This window comes from Phalacrocorax carbo, chromosome 10 (genome assembly GCF_963921805.1).
Source record: "Phalacrocorax carbo chromosome 10, bPhaCar2.1, whole genome shotgun sequence".
Lineage (NCBI taxonomy): Eukaryota > Metazoa > Chordata > Aves > Suliformes > Phalacrocoracidae > Phalacrocorax > Phalacrocorax carbo.
Window position 1 is genome coordinate 12,256,804 of NC_087522.1, and position 15,312 is coordinate 12,272,115.

At 35.8% G+C, this 15,312-nt stretch overlaps 1 protein-coding gene across 5 annotated transcripts in view; it reads right to left on the reverse strand.

Annotated features, from left to right (window-relative positions):
* Positions 1 to 1,360: 1,360 nt before the first annotated feature.
* Positions 1,361 to 15,312, reverse strand: part of PARN (poly(A)-specific ribonuclease) — a 63,051-nt gene continuing 49,099 nt past the window's right edge. For 4 of the 5 annotated variants that reach the window (XM_064461880.1, XM_064461883.1, XM_064461881.1 and 1 more), the window contains exons 22-24: positions 11,925 to 12,114; positions 4,965 to 5,158; positions 1,361 to 2,298 (exon numbers count right to left, since the gene is read on the reverse strand). In XM_064461880.1, coding sequence (XP_064317950.1) covers positions 2,246 to 2,298; positions 4,965 to 5,158; positions 11,925 to 12,114 — 437 coding nt within the window. In that variant the 3' untranslated portion in view covers positions 1,361 to 2,245. Of the gene's footprint in view, positions 2,299 to 4,964; positions 5,159 to 8,582; positions 10,194 to 11,924; positions 12,115 to 15,312 lie in introns of those variants that run through there. The other variant, XM_064461884.1, reaches the window with a different exon arrangement.

Sequence of the window (15,312 nt, forward strand, 5' to 3'; positions counted from 1 at the left end):
GGGAATGAAGGGGGAAAAGAAAAAAAACTAATTAAAAGAAGTAAATCAAAGTATTACACAGTATCACACACTTTTTACTGGGCCAAAACATTGCCTCTCAGCAACTTACCAGCTATCCCAGCTCCCTAATGGAGCAGCCAGACCAATGCCTCGTTGTACCTCTGGGGTTGAGTAATAGTACATAAAAGCCCCAGAGATCTAGACCCAGGAATCTCCGCAGCCATGAAAACTAGTGATGACAGCTTCGCTTTTCAGAAACAAATGCTGTAAAGATCTAAATTCTATGCACATAAACGTACATTAGGAAACAAATGTGGATCTAATTGAAGAAGCTACATTCTTTCCCTTCTAGAATTAAGGTTTTCATTTAAAGCAAAGAGAAGTGCACCAACCCCCACAGAAAAATGAGGTTTGATGTGGTGTCTGTTGGGTCAGTTCCTTCTCAGAAGACCACCTTCCACCGACCCCTGACAGTTCTCTAGCCAAACTTAGTATTAGAAATCCTATAACCCCACATCCAGTCACATTTTATTAGCTTACCTAGGTGTTAACTGGTAAAATCAAGCTCATACAAGGACTAGAAAATGGAAGAATGTTATTTTCTTAAGAGGTCGTAATTACAGGTAGAGATAAGTAACATCCTGCTCCTCAAAATGACAACTGGGAAGGGGAGGAAGGTAGAAATAATGGGAATATCTATTCACCTTTGTAGTTTAGAGAAGAATATACATGGCCTACTCTGAAGAAACAAGTTTTTAATGAATTGTATTGTAATGGAATGAAGACATTTTCCATGCAGGTGTGCAAGTGTTGCTGTTCAAGAGCGAAGCCACTACTATAAAAATCCTAACCTTGACCTCAGGGTAAAGGCTCCAGGTGGATTCTCTGCAAAAGTGCAGGCTCTGTAGCTCTTCAGCAGACTTCCTTGCCTCTCGACCTGTACTTCTGACAATCCCTTTAAATGCTTTTGTATCCTTCTGACATTATGACTCTAAGCTTCCTCCCAAATCATGTTATGCCAGTTCTTCAGGATATATACTTAATAACAATTATACTTAATAACAAATGTAAATACAACCTGATGAAGCCTTCTTAATATTTCACTCTTCCACAGCAATGGTATTAAACTTGCTGATTTGCCGAACTCTTCCTTTTTGACCCCCCTCCAAGGGAAATGCAGAGCAATTTAAATCTTATGACAAGAGACTTACTTTTCCTGGTTACATTTCACAAATATCTTGAAAGTAGTCCACGGACCAAAATGGTCTGCTAATTGCAGCCTGACAAAAAAATTGTTGTATCATGAAGAAAAAGAGTTCACTAAAAACATTTCAGAAGCTAATAAATAAAAACAAACCAGTTCCTAAGAAAATGTCTTTAATTTTCATTTTACGGAAATACATCTTTTGTTCTTATTTCCATGATACAAAAATGTTAAATATCAAACATTTTCTGAAATCTACTAATGCAGATCTTTTTTTAAACAAATAAAGGGCTGGTGCAGTTAGCAGGTTTGTCACAGGAACCAAAAAATGTTTTTACAAAATCCCCTCGAGCTGGGGAAGAAGGAGGGAAGAAACAGATCAAGACTTAAGTATGAAAACAGCAATAGATGTGAAAACAAAGGAAAACTACCTTCTATGCGGAAACTGATGTTTGAGAAACTTGTAAGTTAGTTTTTTTGAAAGGATCAGGTATGCATAAAGTTGGCATTTAGATGAATACTGGCTGCACAGGGGTGGTGGGTAGGGAATGGAGAACTAAAAAAAATTTCCAGATAAAGTAACTGGTAGAAAGCAATAATGTGAAACTGCAGTTCTACCTGTTTCAAGGATGCTGACAGCATACTGATATTACCCGAAAAAATAGCTAAAGATAGGAGATTTGTGGTAACTCTCCTCAAGCACAGAAAATAGCCTAGCATGAAATCACAGAGTGCCAGTACTTTTTGTACATTTCATAGCTGGCATGCCAAGGTAGGAGACCAAAATATGTTTAGTCTTTCTTCTTAAATCTATCATTTATGACAGCAAAGATATCACATGATCAACAACGAATCATATACTAGTTAATATACACACAAGTAAAATTGACAGTGATCAACAAACAGTTTAAAATAATTAAACTGATTTTCAGGACACATACTGCTTTGTTAACACCACTTTATTTAAATAAAGTATGGCTTCCAAGAGGTGTATTCTTGCAACTGCTTTCAATCAAATCCACTTGTTAGGGCAGCTGTTTCCTACCATGTTTCAGGGACTTCAAAAATTCCAGTGGAACTGGTTGTGACGCTTCCTAAAAGACAGTCACAGAACAATATATTAAAACTTTAATTTTTATTCCTTTCAATGTTTGCATATTAAAATCAAGAATCTTTTTATTCTTTCAGAGCATACAAAGACATATTTTCTTCTCTAGAGCAATGTTCTAGATACATTACTGGCAAGTCAATATTTACAAAGGGAAACCAAGAGACTGTTTATGAATAGGCATTTTAAAAAAAGTTAATGTCAAGTTTCTTACCCAAATGGTGGTAAATATTATATTTTGCAATTAATGAATATTTTAAACCAAGTAATTTTTTTTGCAATAACTGGGATGATAAAGTTAAATAATAATATTTTCCCAAGTGTACTTGCCGTTATTCGTGTTTAAGGTAGTTAATGCAGTGAAGACTATTTCCAGCCCAAATTAATTGGAAAAGAAAGATGAGTCACACTAATACCAATAATGTGTATTTCCATAATGCCAAATATATTTTACATTTGGAATGCCAGTAGACAGGTCTTGTCATTTTGCATATGGCTGCATAGCCCAACTGCCCTAATAAACTACAAGAAGAAAGCAATTTCCAACCACAGCTTTTGAATCAGCCAAGAAAGGTTTTACTCTAACAAACCAGCAAAAAGGATGTTTGGTATACAATACTACTTTCTGGATAAAAGTGGCTAGAGCAGATACTGAAATGAAGTTTTAACTATTCATATTTTATTATACTTCAGTATAGACAGTACTCCAGATAACCAATAATTAAGATATGACTTAATTTTTTAGTCTAATCCATTACTGTAAGAAATTACTAAAAGTTGAAATAGAATCAGCAATAAATAGATCAATAAAAGTAAAATCGGTGGAGATTTAAATTAATGTGACCTAAGGTTAATTTTTTTTTTCGGTTCAGGTTACAATAACTCATGCAACATAGCAAAAATATCAGGGTTTTTGTATGTAAAAACCTTGTAAACACAGGCAGTATCATCCGCCTGTGATTAGTCAGACATACAGTTTACAGTACTTTGGCTAAAAAATGTGTAGGTATTAAAGTCTGCAAAAACCCCCTTGCATCATCATCCCTAGGTGAAAAGTCTTCAACCAAGTGAACAATAAGAAAGGCTATGGTTACAAACACCACACAGAGCATTGCATACAGTGATGTATACATCAAAACAGTTTTTAGAACAAAGGAAAAGATTATTTGGGTTTATAATTTGTATTAGAAACACTGTTGACCTTTCAAGCATTACATTCTAAGTTTATAAAATACATCACAGAAGAAAGAAAAAAAAATTATCACTTGGGCAAGACCACAAACCGTCACTTTTACAACAAAAAAAAATACTATTTCTTCTGCTTTTCAAAATCTGCATCTCCTGAAAGTGAGATTCCTCAAGCTTCAACAACCAGCAGTCCATGAAATGTAAATGATCTGCTCACAGTTCAGTAAGCCTTTCAAATGAGCAAAGGCTTACTCAGGGCATTTAGTAGACTGCAAAAACTGTTAAGGGCAATTATGATCCACCTATCAAAAATGTTTAGAAGGGATTTTAAACACACTCACTTTTCATCACCATCTTGCCAAGTGTTATCAGAAAAAACCCCACAGCTAAGTGATTCATAAATGCAAAGCACCCAGAAAGGTAAAGGGCCGGAATAACTTTAAGAGCCCAGTAGATCAGCACCTGTCTGGCAGCTTACTCCTTCACTGAGCTGTCTCAGAAAGTCAACACATTCTCAGGAAATGTTCTGCAGAGGACTGCAACCTAGTTATTTATAGCTGAGGATATAAAACAGCAGTCTGACTGGGTCAAACAGCACTATGGAAAGAGGTGTGCCAGAGGAGTGGTGAGGGGCAGGCAAGTAGACTGTCAAAATTTTGGGTTAATTGTAGACGTAAATAATATTCTGACCAGATTGAGAAATTCTGTTGTTTTTTCAACTCACAGAAATACCTTATCTCACAAATAACTGTAAATAAGGGATGTTAGTGCCATATTATCAGGATGTCTAGTTTTAAAGTGTAAATAAAAGGGCACATATATTAGCTTTCAGGGCAGCAGGTAAGTTTATTAAAACTGGATTCATTTGCCAGCAATAGGGGTTGTCTAATGACACACATCTGGCAGGTCAAGCTATGTGCATTCAATTATGCCATGACTCCATCCAATCAAGCTTAAGGGAAAATGTCTGCATTAAGTTAACCTTACATTTCACAATAAAGTATTGGATTAACAGGGAAACCTACTCTAGAATCCTACTTCAGTTCCTTCAGAATTCCTTCAATTTTGCGTATGGTATGCAAAATATATTGGATAACCTTAAATAGAAAGTCATATTAAAAAAAAAGATAATAAGAATAGCTAAAAATATTCAAAGAGCTTTATTTTAAGGAGGAAAGTAAGCAAGTAAGATATTAACTACATCCTACTTCCTTTAGTTGGTCTCAGGTGGGGTTTTGGTTTTTTTTTTGTGGGGGGTTTTTTGGTTGTTTTCACAGTTTTTGTATTATGTAATCTTCAGTATAAATAACTTATTGCAAAATAACTTATAACAGTGACTTACTGCACTACATTCACAGAAGTCCAGAAAAGTTAATATAGTCAAGAAAACAACTTCAGTTCTGTTCAGGCCTAGGGTATTTCCAAACAAAACAGAAAACCATGTGCATGAACAACTGCACTTACCTGCTGGAACTTGTCCTGCCTTGATCTTTTTCAACTTTTTGGCTCTCTTCTTACCATCTGGAAGGGACTTTGCACAGGAGCCTGACTGATCATATTCAGGACCTTGGCCTTCTCCCTCTTCTATATCATCAGAACCAGTTTCTTCCTGAATAGGACTCATGCTTCTCTTTCCCACTGTACTGGTATCTGTAAAACTGAAGTGCAGAAGAAATATGATTAAGAGAAGTCAAGAATAACTATTACATAGGTACTAGCTACTGTACATCAATTAAATGCTTATGAAGGTAGTAGAATAAACTGTACTAAGTGATGTACCATGAAATTACATTATTTGGAAGATCTGACTTAGCCAACTTACAGAATTTTATAGTTATGTAGATGAAAGTAATGCTTCTTTGTACTATAGATGTCTCAGGCTTAGCTGCTATTCTGATGAGATCACTCAGCTCAAACGTAATTAAAGCTGTTCTCTATCTCTGCTTACTTTTAATTTTTACTCTCTTAGTTATGAAAGCTCTTGTAAATCATTCTCAATAGACACTACGTTATATACCACTGTTAAGCCTCAAACACACATCTTGATATTGAAGGATTCTACATGCTAACTTCATCCTCTCTCCTGGAACTATATACAGTTTTAAAAGCATTTCTATTATAGAAAGGAAGAGAAAACCATCAAGCTCCATATAATAAACTTAAAATCAGGCCTTAAAGTGAAGTGTCCTACCATCTAATGAGCTGGCAAAATAAAAAGCACAAAAAACTGCACACTCATTTCATAGGTAGCATTTGAATGAAGCCTGACTAATACAGTATGAAGATGAACTTAGAGCTCCATTTCATTCAGCATATATTGAAATAACACTGCATAGATTTTCATTCAGCTGGAACACTATTGTTTAGTTTCTTTGAAATACAAATGTGACTATATTAAAATCAAATTAGCATGAGTATAAGAAAGAAGGCAGTAACAAAGGGGCTAATTGAAAAAATAGTTCCCATTACAAACTTTTAGATACGTGGATATCAGCTACTTAAATGTCTTTTTCAATGCTCTTTTGGAAAAAACTCTTTAAAATAAAGGTAGTTCTAGACATACAAACCTTTAGTTTTTCAATAAGAACCACACAAAATGGCTGTATGCATCTAAGCCATGTTTTATTATTTTATTTAAATAAAAATTAATACCAAGTTACAGAACAAAGCTTTACAAGCTTTTTTTTTTTCTAATCAATAATAGCATGTAATTATGCTGTTTCAATACGGTTTCAGCTAAAAGACTGTTAAATTTGGCTGTATAGTTCTGGCTTTGAAATGGAATTTTTTTCAGCTGAACATTTTGCAATTTAAAACAGACTCTTTCTGGGATGTCCAAAGGCAATAAACAAAAATGAAACATATGATTACGCCTCATGCGCTTACTTCCACTTTAGGAGCACAAACACCATTTACTGTGATGAATAGCTGGCTTTTCCTCTAAACATTCACACACAGAAGGCCTTCTTGCATGATTTCTTGCAAATCATCATTTCAAGTCAGACCACAACTACCATCAATAAAAAGATGCAAGCCAAAAAGCTGGATAGAACTGTTTATCCTACACACACACTTCAGTATTGTAAAACAGGCAAAAAACTGGTTTGGAAAGAAAAAAGGTCTAGTGAAGAAAGAGCATTTCGAAAATTAATAACTAATATATATATTTTTAATACATTGTTTAGAAAAGTTTCTAAGAATTCTACTTTTGGGAAAGATATTCTGAAAAATACATAAGGAAGAAAAAACTCAGGAGTCATAAATTATGATCCCAGGACTTCTTACACAGATTATGAGCACTTGGCTTTTAGAAGGGAAGTTATATTCACTGTAGAAAGAAGTTCCCTTTTTGAAAGGTCTTATGGCTAAATTTAATATTTTTCAACTTAGACTTTTGAAAAGTCATTGCAAATAAAGTTATTGCAAATAAAGAGAAACAAGTTCTTGACCTTCAGTGTGCATTTAGCTGCGTACCAAAGTACAAAATAAAAATTAATTTTAGACCTTATATTCTTTCTGCAGATACCCTTAAGGGGAATAAAACCCAGCAGAAAACCAGCAGCACAAAATCCAAAATATATATATTTTATATTGAAGAACTGTTAACTTATTGCTTTCTCCCAAACTACTAATTTTACTCTACATTCACTCATTGATTGCATGGATTCTAGATGTCTACGGGTTGATTTTTTTGTGTCTTACTCTTCTTTGACCTAAAATAAGATTCAAGGACTACAGCAACATTATTTATTCACTCAGGAATAGTAGCAAATCAGTATGGTTGTATATACAAGGTAGAGCACTACTCACAGCAAAGTTCAGTTTTCTAATTATACCGGCTAGTTTTGAATATGTCCATATTTCTGTCTCAATTTCCTTACTCTGTACAGAAACAACTAAACAAAGTGGAAGAACCGAACAACTAACAGCTACCAGTAACTGTCCAATTCAGATACACTTGTTTAGGATCCTCAACTGTTCGGACACCTGAACCATTTAGAGACAGGGACTTACATCATCTGTTAATAAACCTAGCACTTCGGTTTCAAAACACACATGTACAAGAGTTATCCAGGCAATAATTTTTTAAAGAATATTTTAAGAAGGTTCTGAAATTTCTTTTTTATATTGAAATGGAGACTGTTCTTATTTTTTAAATAAAATTACTAATCAAGGTGGCTTTGGTTGGTTTTTGTTTGTTTGGTGTTTTTTGTTTGTTTGTTTGTTTTTGGGGTGGGTTGTTCTGTTTGGGGGGATGGAATGGACCAAAAAACAAAACCACAAGAAAAGCCTCTCATACATTGCCAGTTGGCAAATCTACTTAGTGAACACAATATAGCTTTCACATCAGTTAGTGATGATGGTAGGTGGGGTTCCCAGTGTCTTCAATGACAGCAGTTTCCACTAGTCCTTCCTCAGCCTCTCCCTTCTGTTGACCTATTTTAATGCCAGCTCACAGGCAAACTTGATGAGGATGAATGCCACTGGAGGAAGGTGATAGAAACAGAAAATCTAGATTTAATTCTCAATTTCTGTTCCCATTAAGTACAGTCTGAATCAACAAAGAACACAGTATTTTTCTTAAATTCCAGCAGTATGACTAGCAACATTAGTACGAGATGAATCAACAGGATGTGGAGGACTTCTATATCACTCTACTGCCAGAAAGAGCACCTGATTCAACTGCCCATGAACCTTTTAATGTCATTTCAGCTACTGAATAGCGGCAATCTAACTAGTACTGTGGTAATTATTTTGAAAGATGTAGCAAGTGGAGGGGGGCAAAAGGTGGGAAAACAATTATGATGTAGCATTAAATATTTTCTGTTTTGGAAAAGCATGTTCTACTTTTAAAAGGAACACTTACTTCCATCAAAACAGAGAGCATCTTGAATTGGCCTGGATATACACAGACCTCCAACTTCAAGTAAATTTCATTTAAGCAGAAACATAAACCCTGTGTTTTCTTGTCACTTTGAACAACATTGAAAGCAGGGGAATAGTTACTGACCCATCATAAAAATATGTAATTTTTGGTTAAAAGCAGGTGAAATTTCCTGAAATAACACTAGAATACTATAATAATTTGCTTGCAATATTTATTATCCATACTTTAATAACACAGCTTTTTCCAATTCTTATTCTTTATTTAGTAATAAACCACTATAAACAACCATTTCTGTAAAAAGCAAAAGAATAATCAGCAGAAATACATGAACACTTCAAAAATGAGACAAACCATCTTCAGCAAAATAAAGACATTCAAGGAAGTGATGCTACAAACGGCACCCTGACTTGACAGAAGATGCAGCACTCCTGGTTTTAGGCAGAAAACTTCTGAGGCAGAATGACATATCACTTTCGTGTCCTTCATACTAGCCTCAATCCTTTGCCATTGGCCATATTTTATTTTACTCATTGCTAGATGATGATCAGGAAAATTCGAGTAACTAACTACAAGAAAAGCAGGATATCTAGTTTTACATGGAACATACCGTGTTTTTTTCATGCTATAGTTTAACACTGTTTGCTAAGGAAAAGATCTTAAATCCATGCATTTAACAGTCATGGCAGAGCTGGCAGGTTGGTACTGTATAATACGAGAAGCCATAATCAATTTCAAAAGTGTGTTCTGAATAGTGATCAGCTTTAAAGCAGGGAATCTTATTAACCACTTGAAGTTTTGTCAAATGCATCAGTTTTCCATCTACTTCTCCATCTGACATTAATAATTAGGCATATTTTCATTAAAACCAATTTTAACATCTAACAGTAGTAATAGGTTGTATGCACAGGGTGTACGTTAATAATAAGTGATTTTACCTTGTGACTGCTTGCAATACTATCACGCTATGGTTTTTGAAGAGTAGTTCCTTTCTAATATGGGACTATAGTTTTTTTAGTAAGACAGGAATTAAAGAACCTATGTTACATATTTATCAACCTGTCAATTTAAGACAAAAGATCATGACAAATACCCAACAACTTCATTACTGAATGAAAAAGTAGCCAGGATATATTGCCATCATGGAGAGAACAGCTATTCTGCAGCTGTGCTCCCTGGCAGAAACTGATGAAGTAAGCTTACTAAATAATAAATAAATAAAGGATGTAGTAACATGAAGCTATTATAAGAGATCAGCTGCTAGATACAGTACAGTATTGAGTGCTCAACTATATATGATTCAAATTAACCTGGACAAATACAAACACATATATTTGTCCTGACTGCTTCATAGAAATATTTATATTATGTTATAGTTATTATATTTTCTAGTTAAATGTTTATATAACATATTAAAAAATAAATATTTTTGAGATATCTTTGTCTGGAAACAAAGGGAAAATGTTCATCCCAAGTGAACTGAAAGACCACAAGGTTTGCAGATCCATGTTATACCTAACCAGATTATACTTAAGAGGAAATGTTTACAAAAAATTGATTGACACAGGATAACACAATCTAATTAGTAACAAATAAAAATAAAATTAAGAAAAATATGTCAAAAGACCTGCATGAAAGGGAATTTGGGACAGAACCAAACCACTTGATTAATGGAATAACAAGAGAACAAAAATTCATGTAACATCAATTACAAAACAAGTTCTATCAACAAAATAAAGGCTGCTATCCAAGGCTATCAAAGTGTTGATCACCTAAACGAAGGCTGCCTCTTGTGGAATTTTACAACTCTAGAAAAAAAAAAACAGATTAAAAATTCTCAAGGAGATTAAGTGCTTAGGCATACCACTCATTGCAATGTATCATAATTTTAAGTATTCACCGAAAATTTTATTCAGCAATTTTCCAAATATGTTTGCCGTAGTCCTCAAACTTCTTTGCAAGATAACAAGAAACCAGCTTTCTGCATTTACTGTTTTTCAGAGTATATGTTAAAAGAGTAAGCTGTCTATGGTTCAAATCATAAATTGCCACTCTTACCATCTGTCTAGAATCCATAAGATACCCAAAACCAAACATTCATTGAGGAGAGATACTTCCTCTAGTAGAAATAGAATTAGGACTTAATATTTCTTTGCATTAGACCCAAGATGTGATAAGTATTTTCAGACCATTTAATACAGACTTAATTATATGATTCCTTCTATAGACCTAAACCTTACCCACATGTAAACTAGTGCCAGGACACTCTTTAGAGCTCCTCATCTCTTCACAGCATGCAGTCCCAAGTTTTCTGAAGTACAATAGTTCAATTAAACTAACTTCATTTGATATGGATTTTATCACCAGGTTCCACCATATGGTTTTCAGGGATCGAACATGTCTCTAACACATTTAGAATTCCCACCGTGACAAAAGCCATGGTAATTTGACAGCTAGATAAAATACACACCTGCATTTAATTTTGCAAAGTAGGCAAATCATAAGCACGTGTAAGTGAGAACAACAGAACAAGTTGAGTAGATTTGTTACATGACAGATAACATTTACAGGAAGTTACAATGAAAGCTAGAACTTATCATAGCATTCCCAAGAAAGATAAAGCAGAAAGACCTCCATGTTGGTTTTATGATCATCTCATTTGGTCTGTTTAACCAGGGAGAAAAACCCAACCAAGCAACAAAAACTGCAAACTCTCCACCTTACATGTAACTGTGCACTCCACTGAAATTTATTTTTATATAGATTTTGGGGGAGGGGAGGAAGCAATAAACTTGAAAGGTCAATTATATAATTAAAGTAATACTAAAAGACCCTTCCCATTCACAGCTACACAGATGACTAAGAAGCCTCCTGTTACCATCATATCCAAAACCTGTCATTAATATTAGAGGGTAAAAATGGAACAAGAAATATACAAAGCAACATACTGTACCAGAATCAAAACTGGCATCTCCTGCCTTAATTGTGTCCTTAAGTAATGAACTAAAACCCTTTTCAGGTTTTACTCCAAAAACTTAAAGCCATGAAGGTATCATAATTTGCCCTCCTCTTTCTGAAACATAAGGATGATTTCATCAGGACTGCTCAAGATGGTAATTTATACCCTTCTCTGTAGCAGTATTATCACCACGGAAAGTCATCCAAAACCCAGACGGCCTTTACAAGCGTATAAGATGACAGCTAAGTTTCTAGATGACACAAGTCAGAGTTGTCAAATGAATAATTTTTTTTATTTTGGTTATAAGAAATGGTGCTGCTGCATAAAGCTCAGAAACTGATCTGACTTGCCCTCAAGGTCCCAATATTTTAAAAATTTGTCTAATCACATTTGTGACTAATTTCTTTCTGATCCTTTCCATATTATCTTGTGACAGCTGATGTTCCACTACTGATTTAAATGCAAAGAAATATATACAGAAAACAAGATACCTATTGCTTAAGGACTACCTGAAAATTGCTAAACTTCTAATAAAGATGCAATAAAAATACAAGAGTTGGCAATGCAGGAAAAGTCTTACCTGTTAACACAGCAGTATCGACTCTGAGAAATGTAAGGTGTGCATTGAGTTTTTAACCGCTTTCTCTCAATCTCCTTCCAACTATCTTCTGTGCATTTTCTCTTTGCCTGTTTTTCTTCATGTTTTTTCTCAACATATTCTGCATATGTCTGGATCCTATAACTTTCAGCATACCTGCTGGTGTTTACAGCTATGGGGAAGAAGAGCGATGTTATATTCAAAACACTTAAATAACAGCATGCCCTCTCTTGAAATAACTTATTTTGAAAAGCAGAAGGCAGTGAGCTATTTATTCTGTTCATTTAAATGACTTCTAGCTCCACGGAAGGGGAAGGGGAAGGGGAAGGGGAAGGGGAAGGGGAAGGGGAAGGGGAAGGGGAAGGGGAAGGGGAAGGGGAAGGGGAAGGGGAAGGGGAAGGGGAAGGGGAAGGGGAAGGGGAAGGGGAAGGGGAAGGGGAAGGGGAAGGGGAAGGGGAAGGGGAAGGGGAAGGGGAAGGGGAAGGGGAAGGGGAAGGGGAAGGGGAAGGGGAAGGGGAAGGGGAAGGGGAAGGGGAAGGGGAAGGGGAAGGGGAAGGGGAAAGAGAAGAGAAGGGGAAGGGGAAAGAGAAGAGAAGGGGGGGGAAAGAGAAGAGAAGGGGGGGGGAAAGAGAAGAGAAGGGGGGGAAAGAGAAGAGAAGGGGGGGAAAGAGAAGAGAAGGGGGGGAAAGAGAAGAGAAGGGGGGGAAAGAGAAGAGAAGGGGGGGAAAGAGAAGAGAAGGGGGGGAAAGAGAAGAGAAGGGGGGGGAAAGAGAAGAGAAGGGGGGGGAAAGAGAAGAGAAGGGGGGGAAAAGAGAAGAGAAGGGGGGGAAAAGAGAAGAGAAGGGGGGAAGAGAAGAGGGGGGGGGAAGAGAAGAGGCGGGGGGGAAGAGAGAAGAGAAAGGGGGGGGGGGGGGAAGAAGCCCTACTCTCCTAAATACACATAGTATGTTTGAATTAGATATTCAAAACTCTTCTTAGAGTCAGACTTCATACAAAAAGGGTTAAATCTACTTAAGAGTTTTCTTTTAAATTAGAAACCATCAATTCTTCAGTTGTAACCCTCTTCCAGATTGCTTGTTGGCAAGAAAAGATTTCCTGGATTTTTTCCCTTTTAGTCTCATTACTTAACCCAGCAGGTTTATTTTGCAAGTCTGCCAGGAAAAGACGACATTTGCAAAGCCTTTGCCAAAACTCTGTTTGATTGCTGTGAAACATAAGCTTATTTGAGCTGCATTTTTGGTTGCACAAGATATCCATGGAAGCAGCACTTAACTAATATCCAGCTGTTCCATCCTGGTATCTTTATAAAGTTTGGTCTCCATTTAACTAAAAAAGACTGCAAGTTCAAGGTAGAAAGGTTTCTGTCAATGCAAAATCAGGATCAATTCAAAAATAAAGAAAAAACTTTCACTGCCTTCACTCAGCAACAATTTACCAACATTCCTTCAAATCCCAGGATCTTCACAGCTCTCAGCCTTTAGTCTGCAAGCCAAGCTCTGGCTTGAAGCCATCACTATAACAGATGAATCAGCAAATTAAACTGACTGTCAACTGGTGTCCTCTGCTGTTTTCAGTCTAACTCACTGAAAGGAAGTATTGCAAACCAAGAGTAAGCCAGTTTAAAAAAAAAAACAACCTACCCAGATTGTTTTTCATTTACTTAGGCTGCACAATAATATATCATAATTGTAGTGGAGGCAAAAAGCCTGATACTTCTGATCTTTGTGTAAAAATTTCAGATGTGTATATAACTTTCTGATTCTAGTTGAAGTGTTATCATCTTGAATACAGGTATTCTATATTACCTTTAGCCCAAGCACTAGAAACAGCAAGCTCCAACATCACAATTCAGAAAAGGTAAGGAAGATGGGTGGATTTGGTTTTTCTCCTCTTTCAGTATAGATCAGCTATTCTGCATATTGGCCATGCTACTGTGAAATGAATTACCTATAGTACCAGTCACAGCATATAGATACTGCTGCTGCAAAGTCTTTCAAACATACATAAAACTGGGCAACAGCTTTGTCTATTTAATTTTAATCCCAAGAATAGATACCAGCAATTATGATTAATAGCCTCATGAGATTGTTGCACTAACCAAAGACATGTTATTCATACCTCCTTTCACACCCCTTATATTTGTTTTGAACTGTGAAGTTACAGGATCTGTTTATAAAAATTAGGAGTATATTTATTGCCCATGAAGTTATGGTGTAGGCATCATGAATGAATTAGTAATGCTCACTGGAGTTATTGCATGCCAGCCGACATTCCTCAGGGTAAAATTTGTTTAGTTAAACTCAAGCATGTTTTTACTTGCTAAAATAAAGCACATAGTTACCATGGATCATCTGATAAATAGTGATTTGTTAAAACACAATAACCATTTCACGTATTTGTTTTGCTATAAACTAAGAGCCAGAGTTGTGGCTTTTCCATTCAATTCCCTGACAAACCCAGCCTGTATTTAAGAAAATAAAGAAAAAATTAAAAATCATCTTTATGAAGTCTAAAGATAATTTAAAAATAAATCTGTGTAAGAGTTGGTATTTTTGAATAAAGACAACTCTGCTTTCCTGAAATAAGGCCTGTATTTTATAGCAACCCATTCATATTACACATACGCACACAAATATATGCATATACATATATATGTATATACAGGCTGCCCAGAGAGGTGGTGGAGTCACCATCCCTGGAGGTGTTTAAACGACATGTAGACGCGGCACTGCAGGGCATGGTTTAGGAGACATGGTATTGTTGGGCTGACGGTTGGACCTGATGATCCTAGAGGTCTTTTCCAACCTTAATGATTATATGATTATATTTAATATAAGAAATTATATACTGAATATATTGCTTTGTGCACTGAACAACTGAAATGAAGGCATATGGAGAATTCTACCGAGCCACACAGATAAATCACCCTTGCATGGTCTTGAACTGAAGAGCAGCTCCCTGTAAAAGTTTAAAACACATTTTTTCTCTGATGCTTTTTTGATGAATACTGTCCATATTCCCAAACAAAGCAAATACAATTACATTGCTCTGCATTTCCAATAGAAGAAATGCATTGCTAGAACGCTTTGTGAATTCTAAAAAACTAAAGAGAACTTAGGAGGTTAATTTACTTATTTATTTAAATCATAAGAGAGAAGACAGATCTTTCTGTGAGAAACCTAATGTAGTAACCACCACATGGCTGCATTTTCTAAGACTAGTTGCAGCTGTAAAGTTAAGTTTATGTCTTATAGTAGAGTATCAGTAATGGCACATTATTTCAGGAAAAACATTTCTAGAGGATGACATCTCCCCTCGTCATCGGGCAAGCTATTGAACAGGCTGACTGATGTTGAGCGATCCAAGAGGC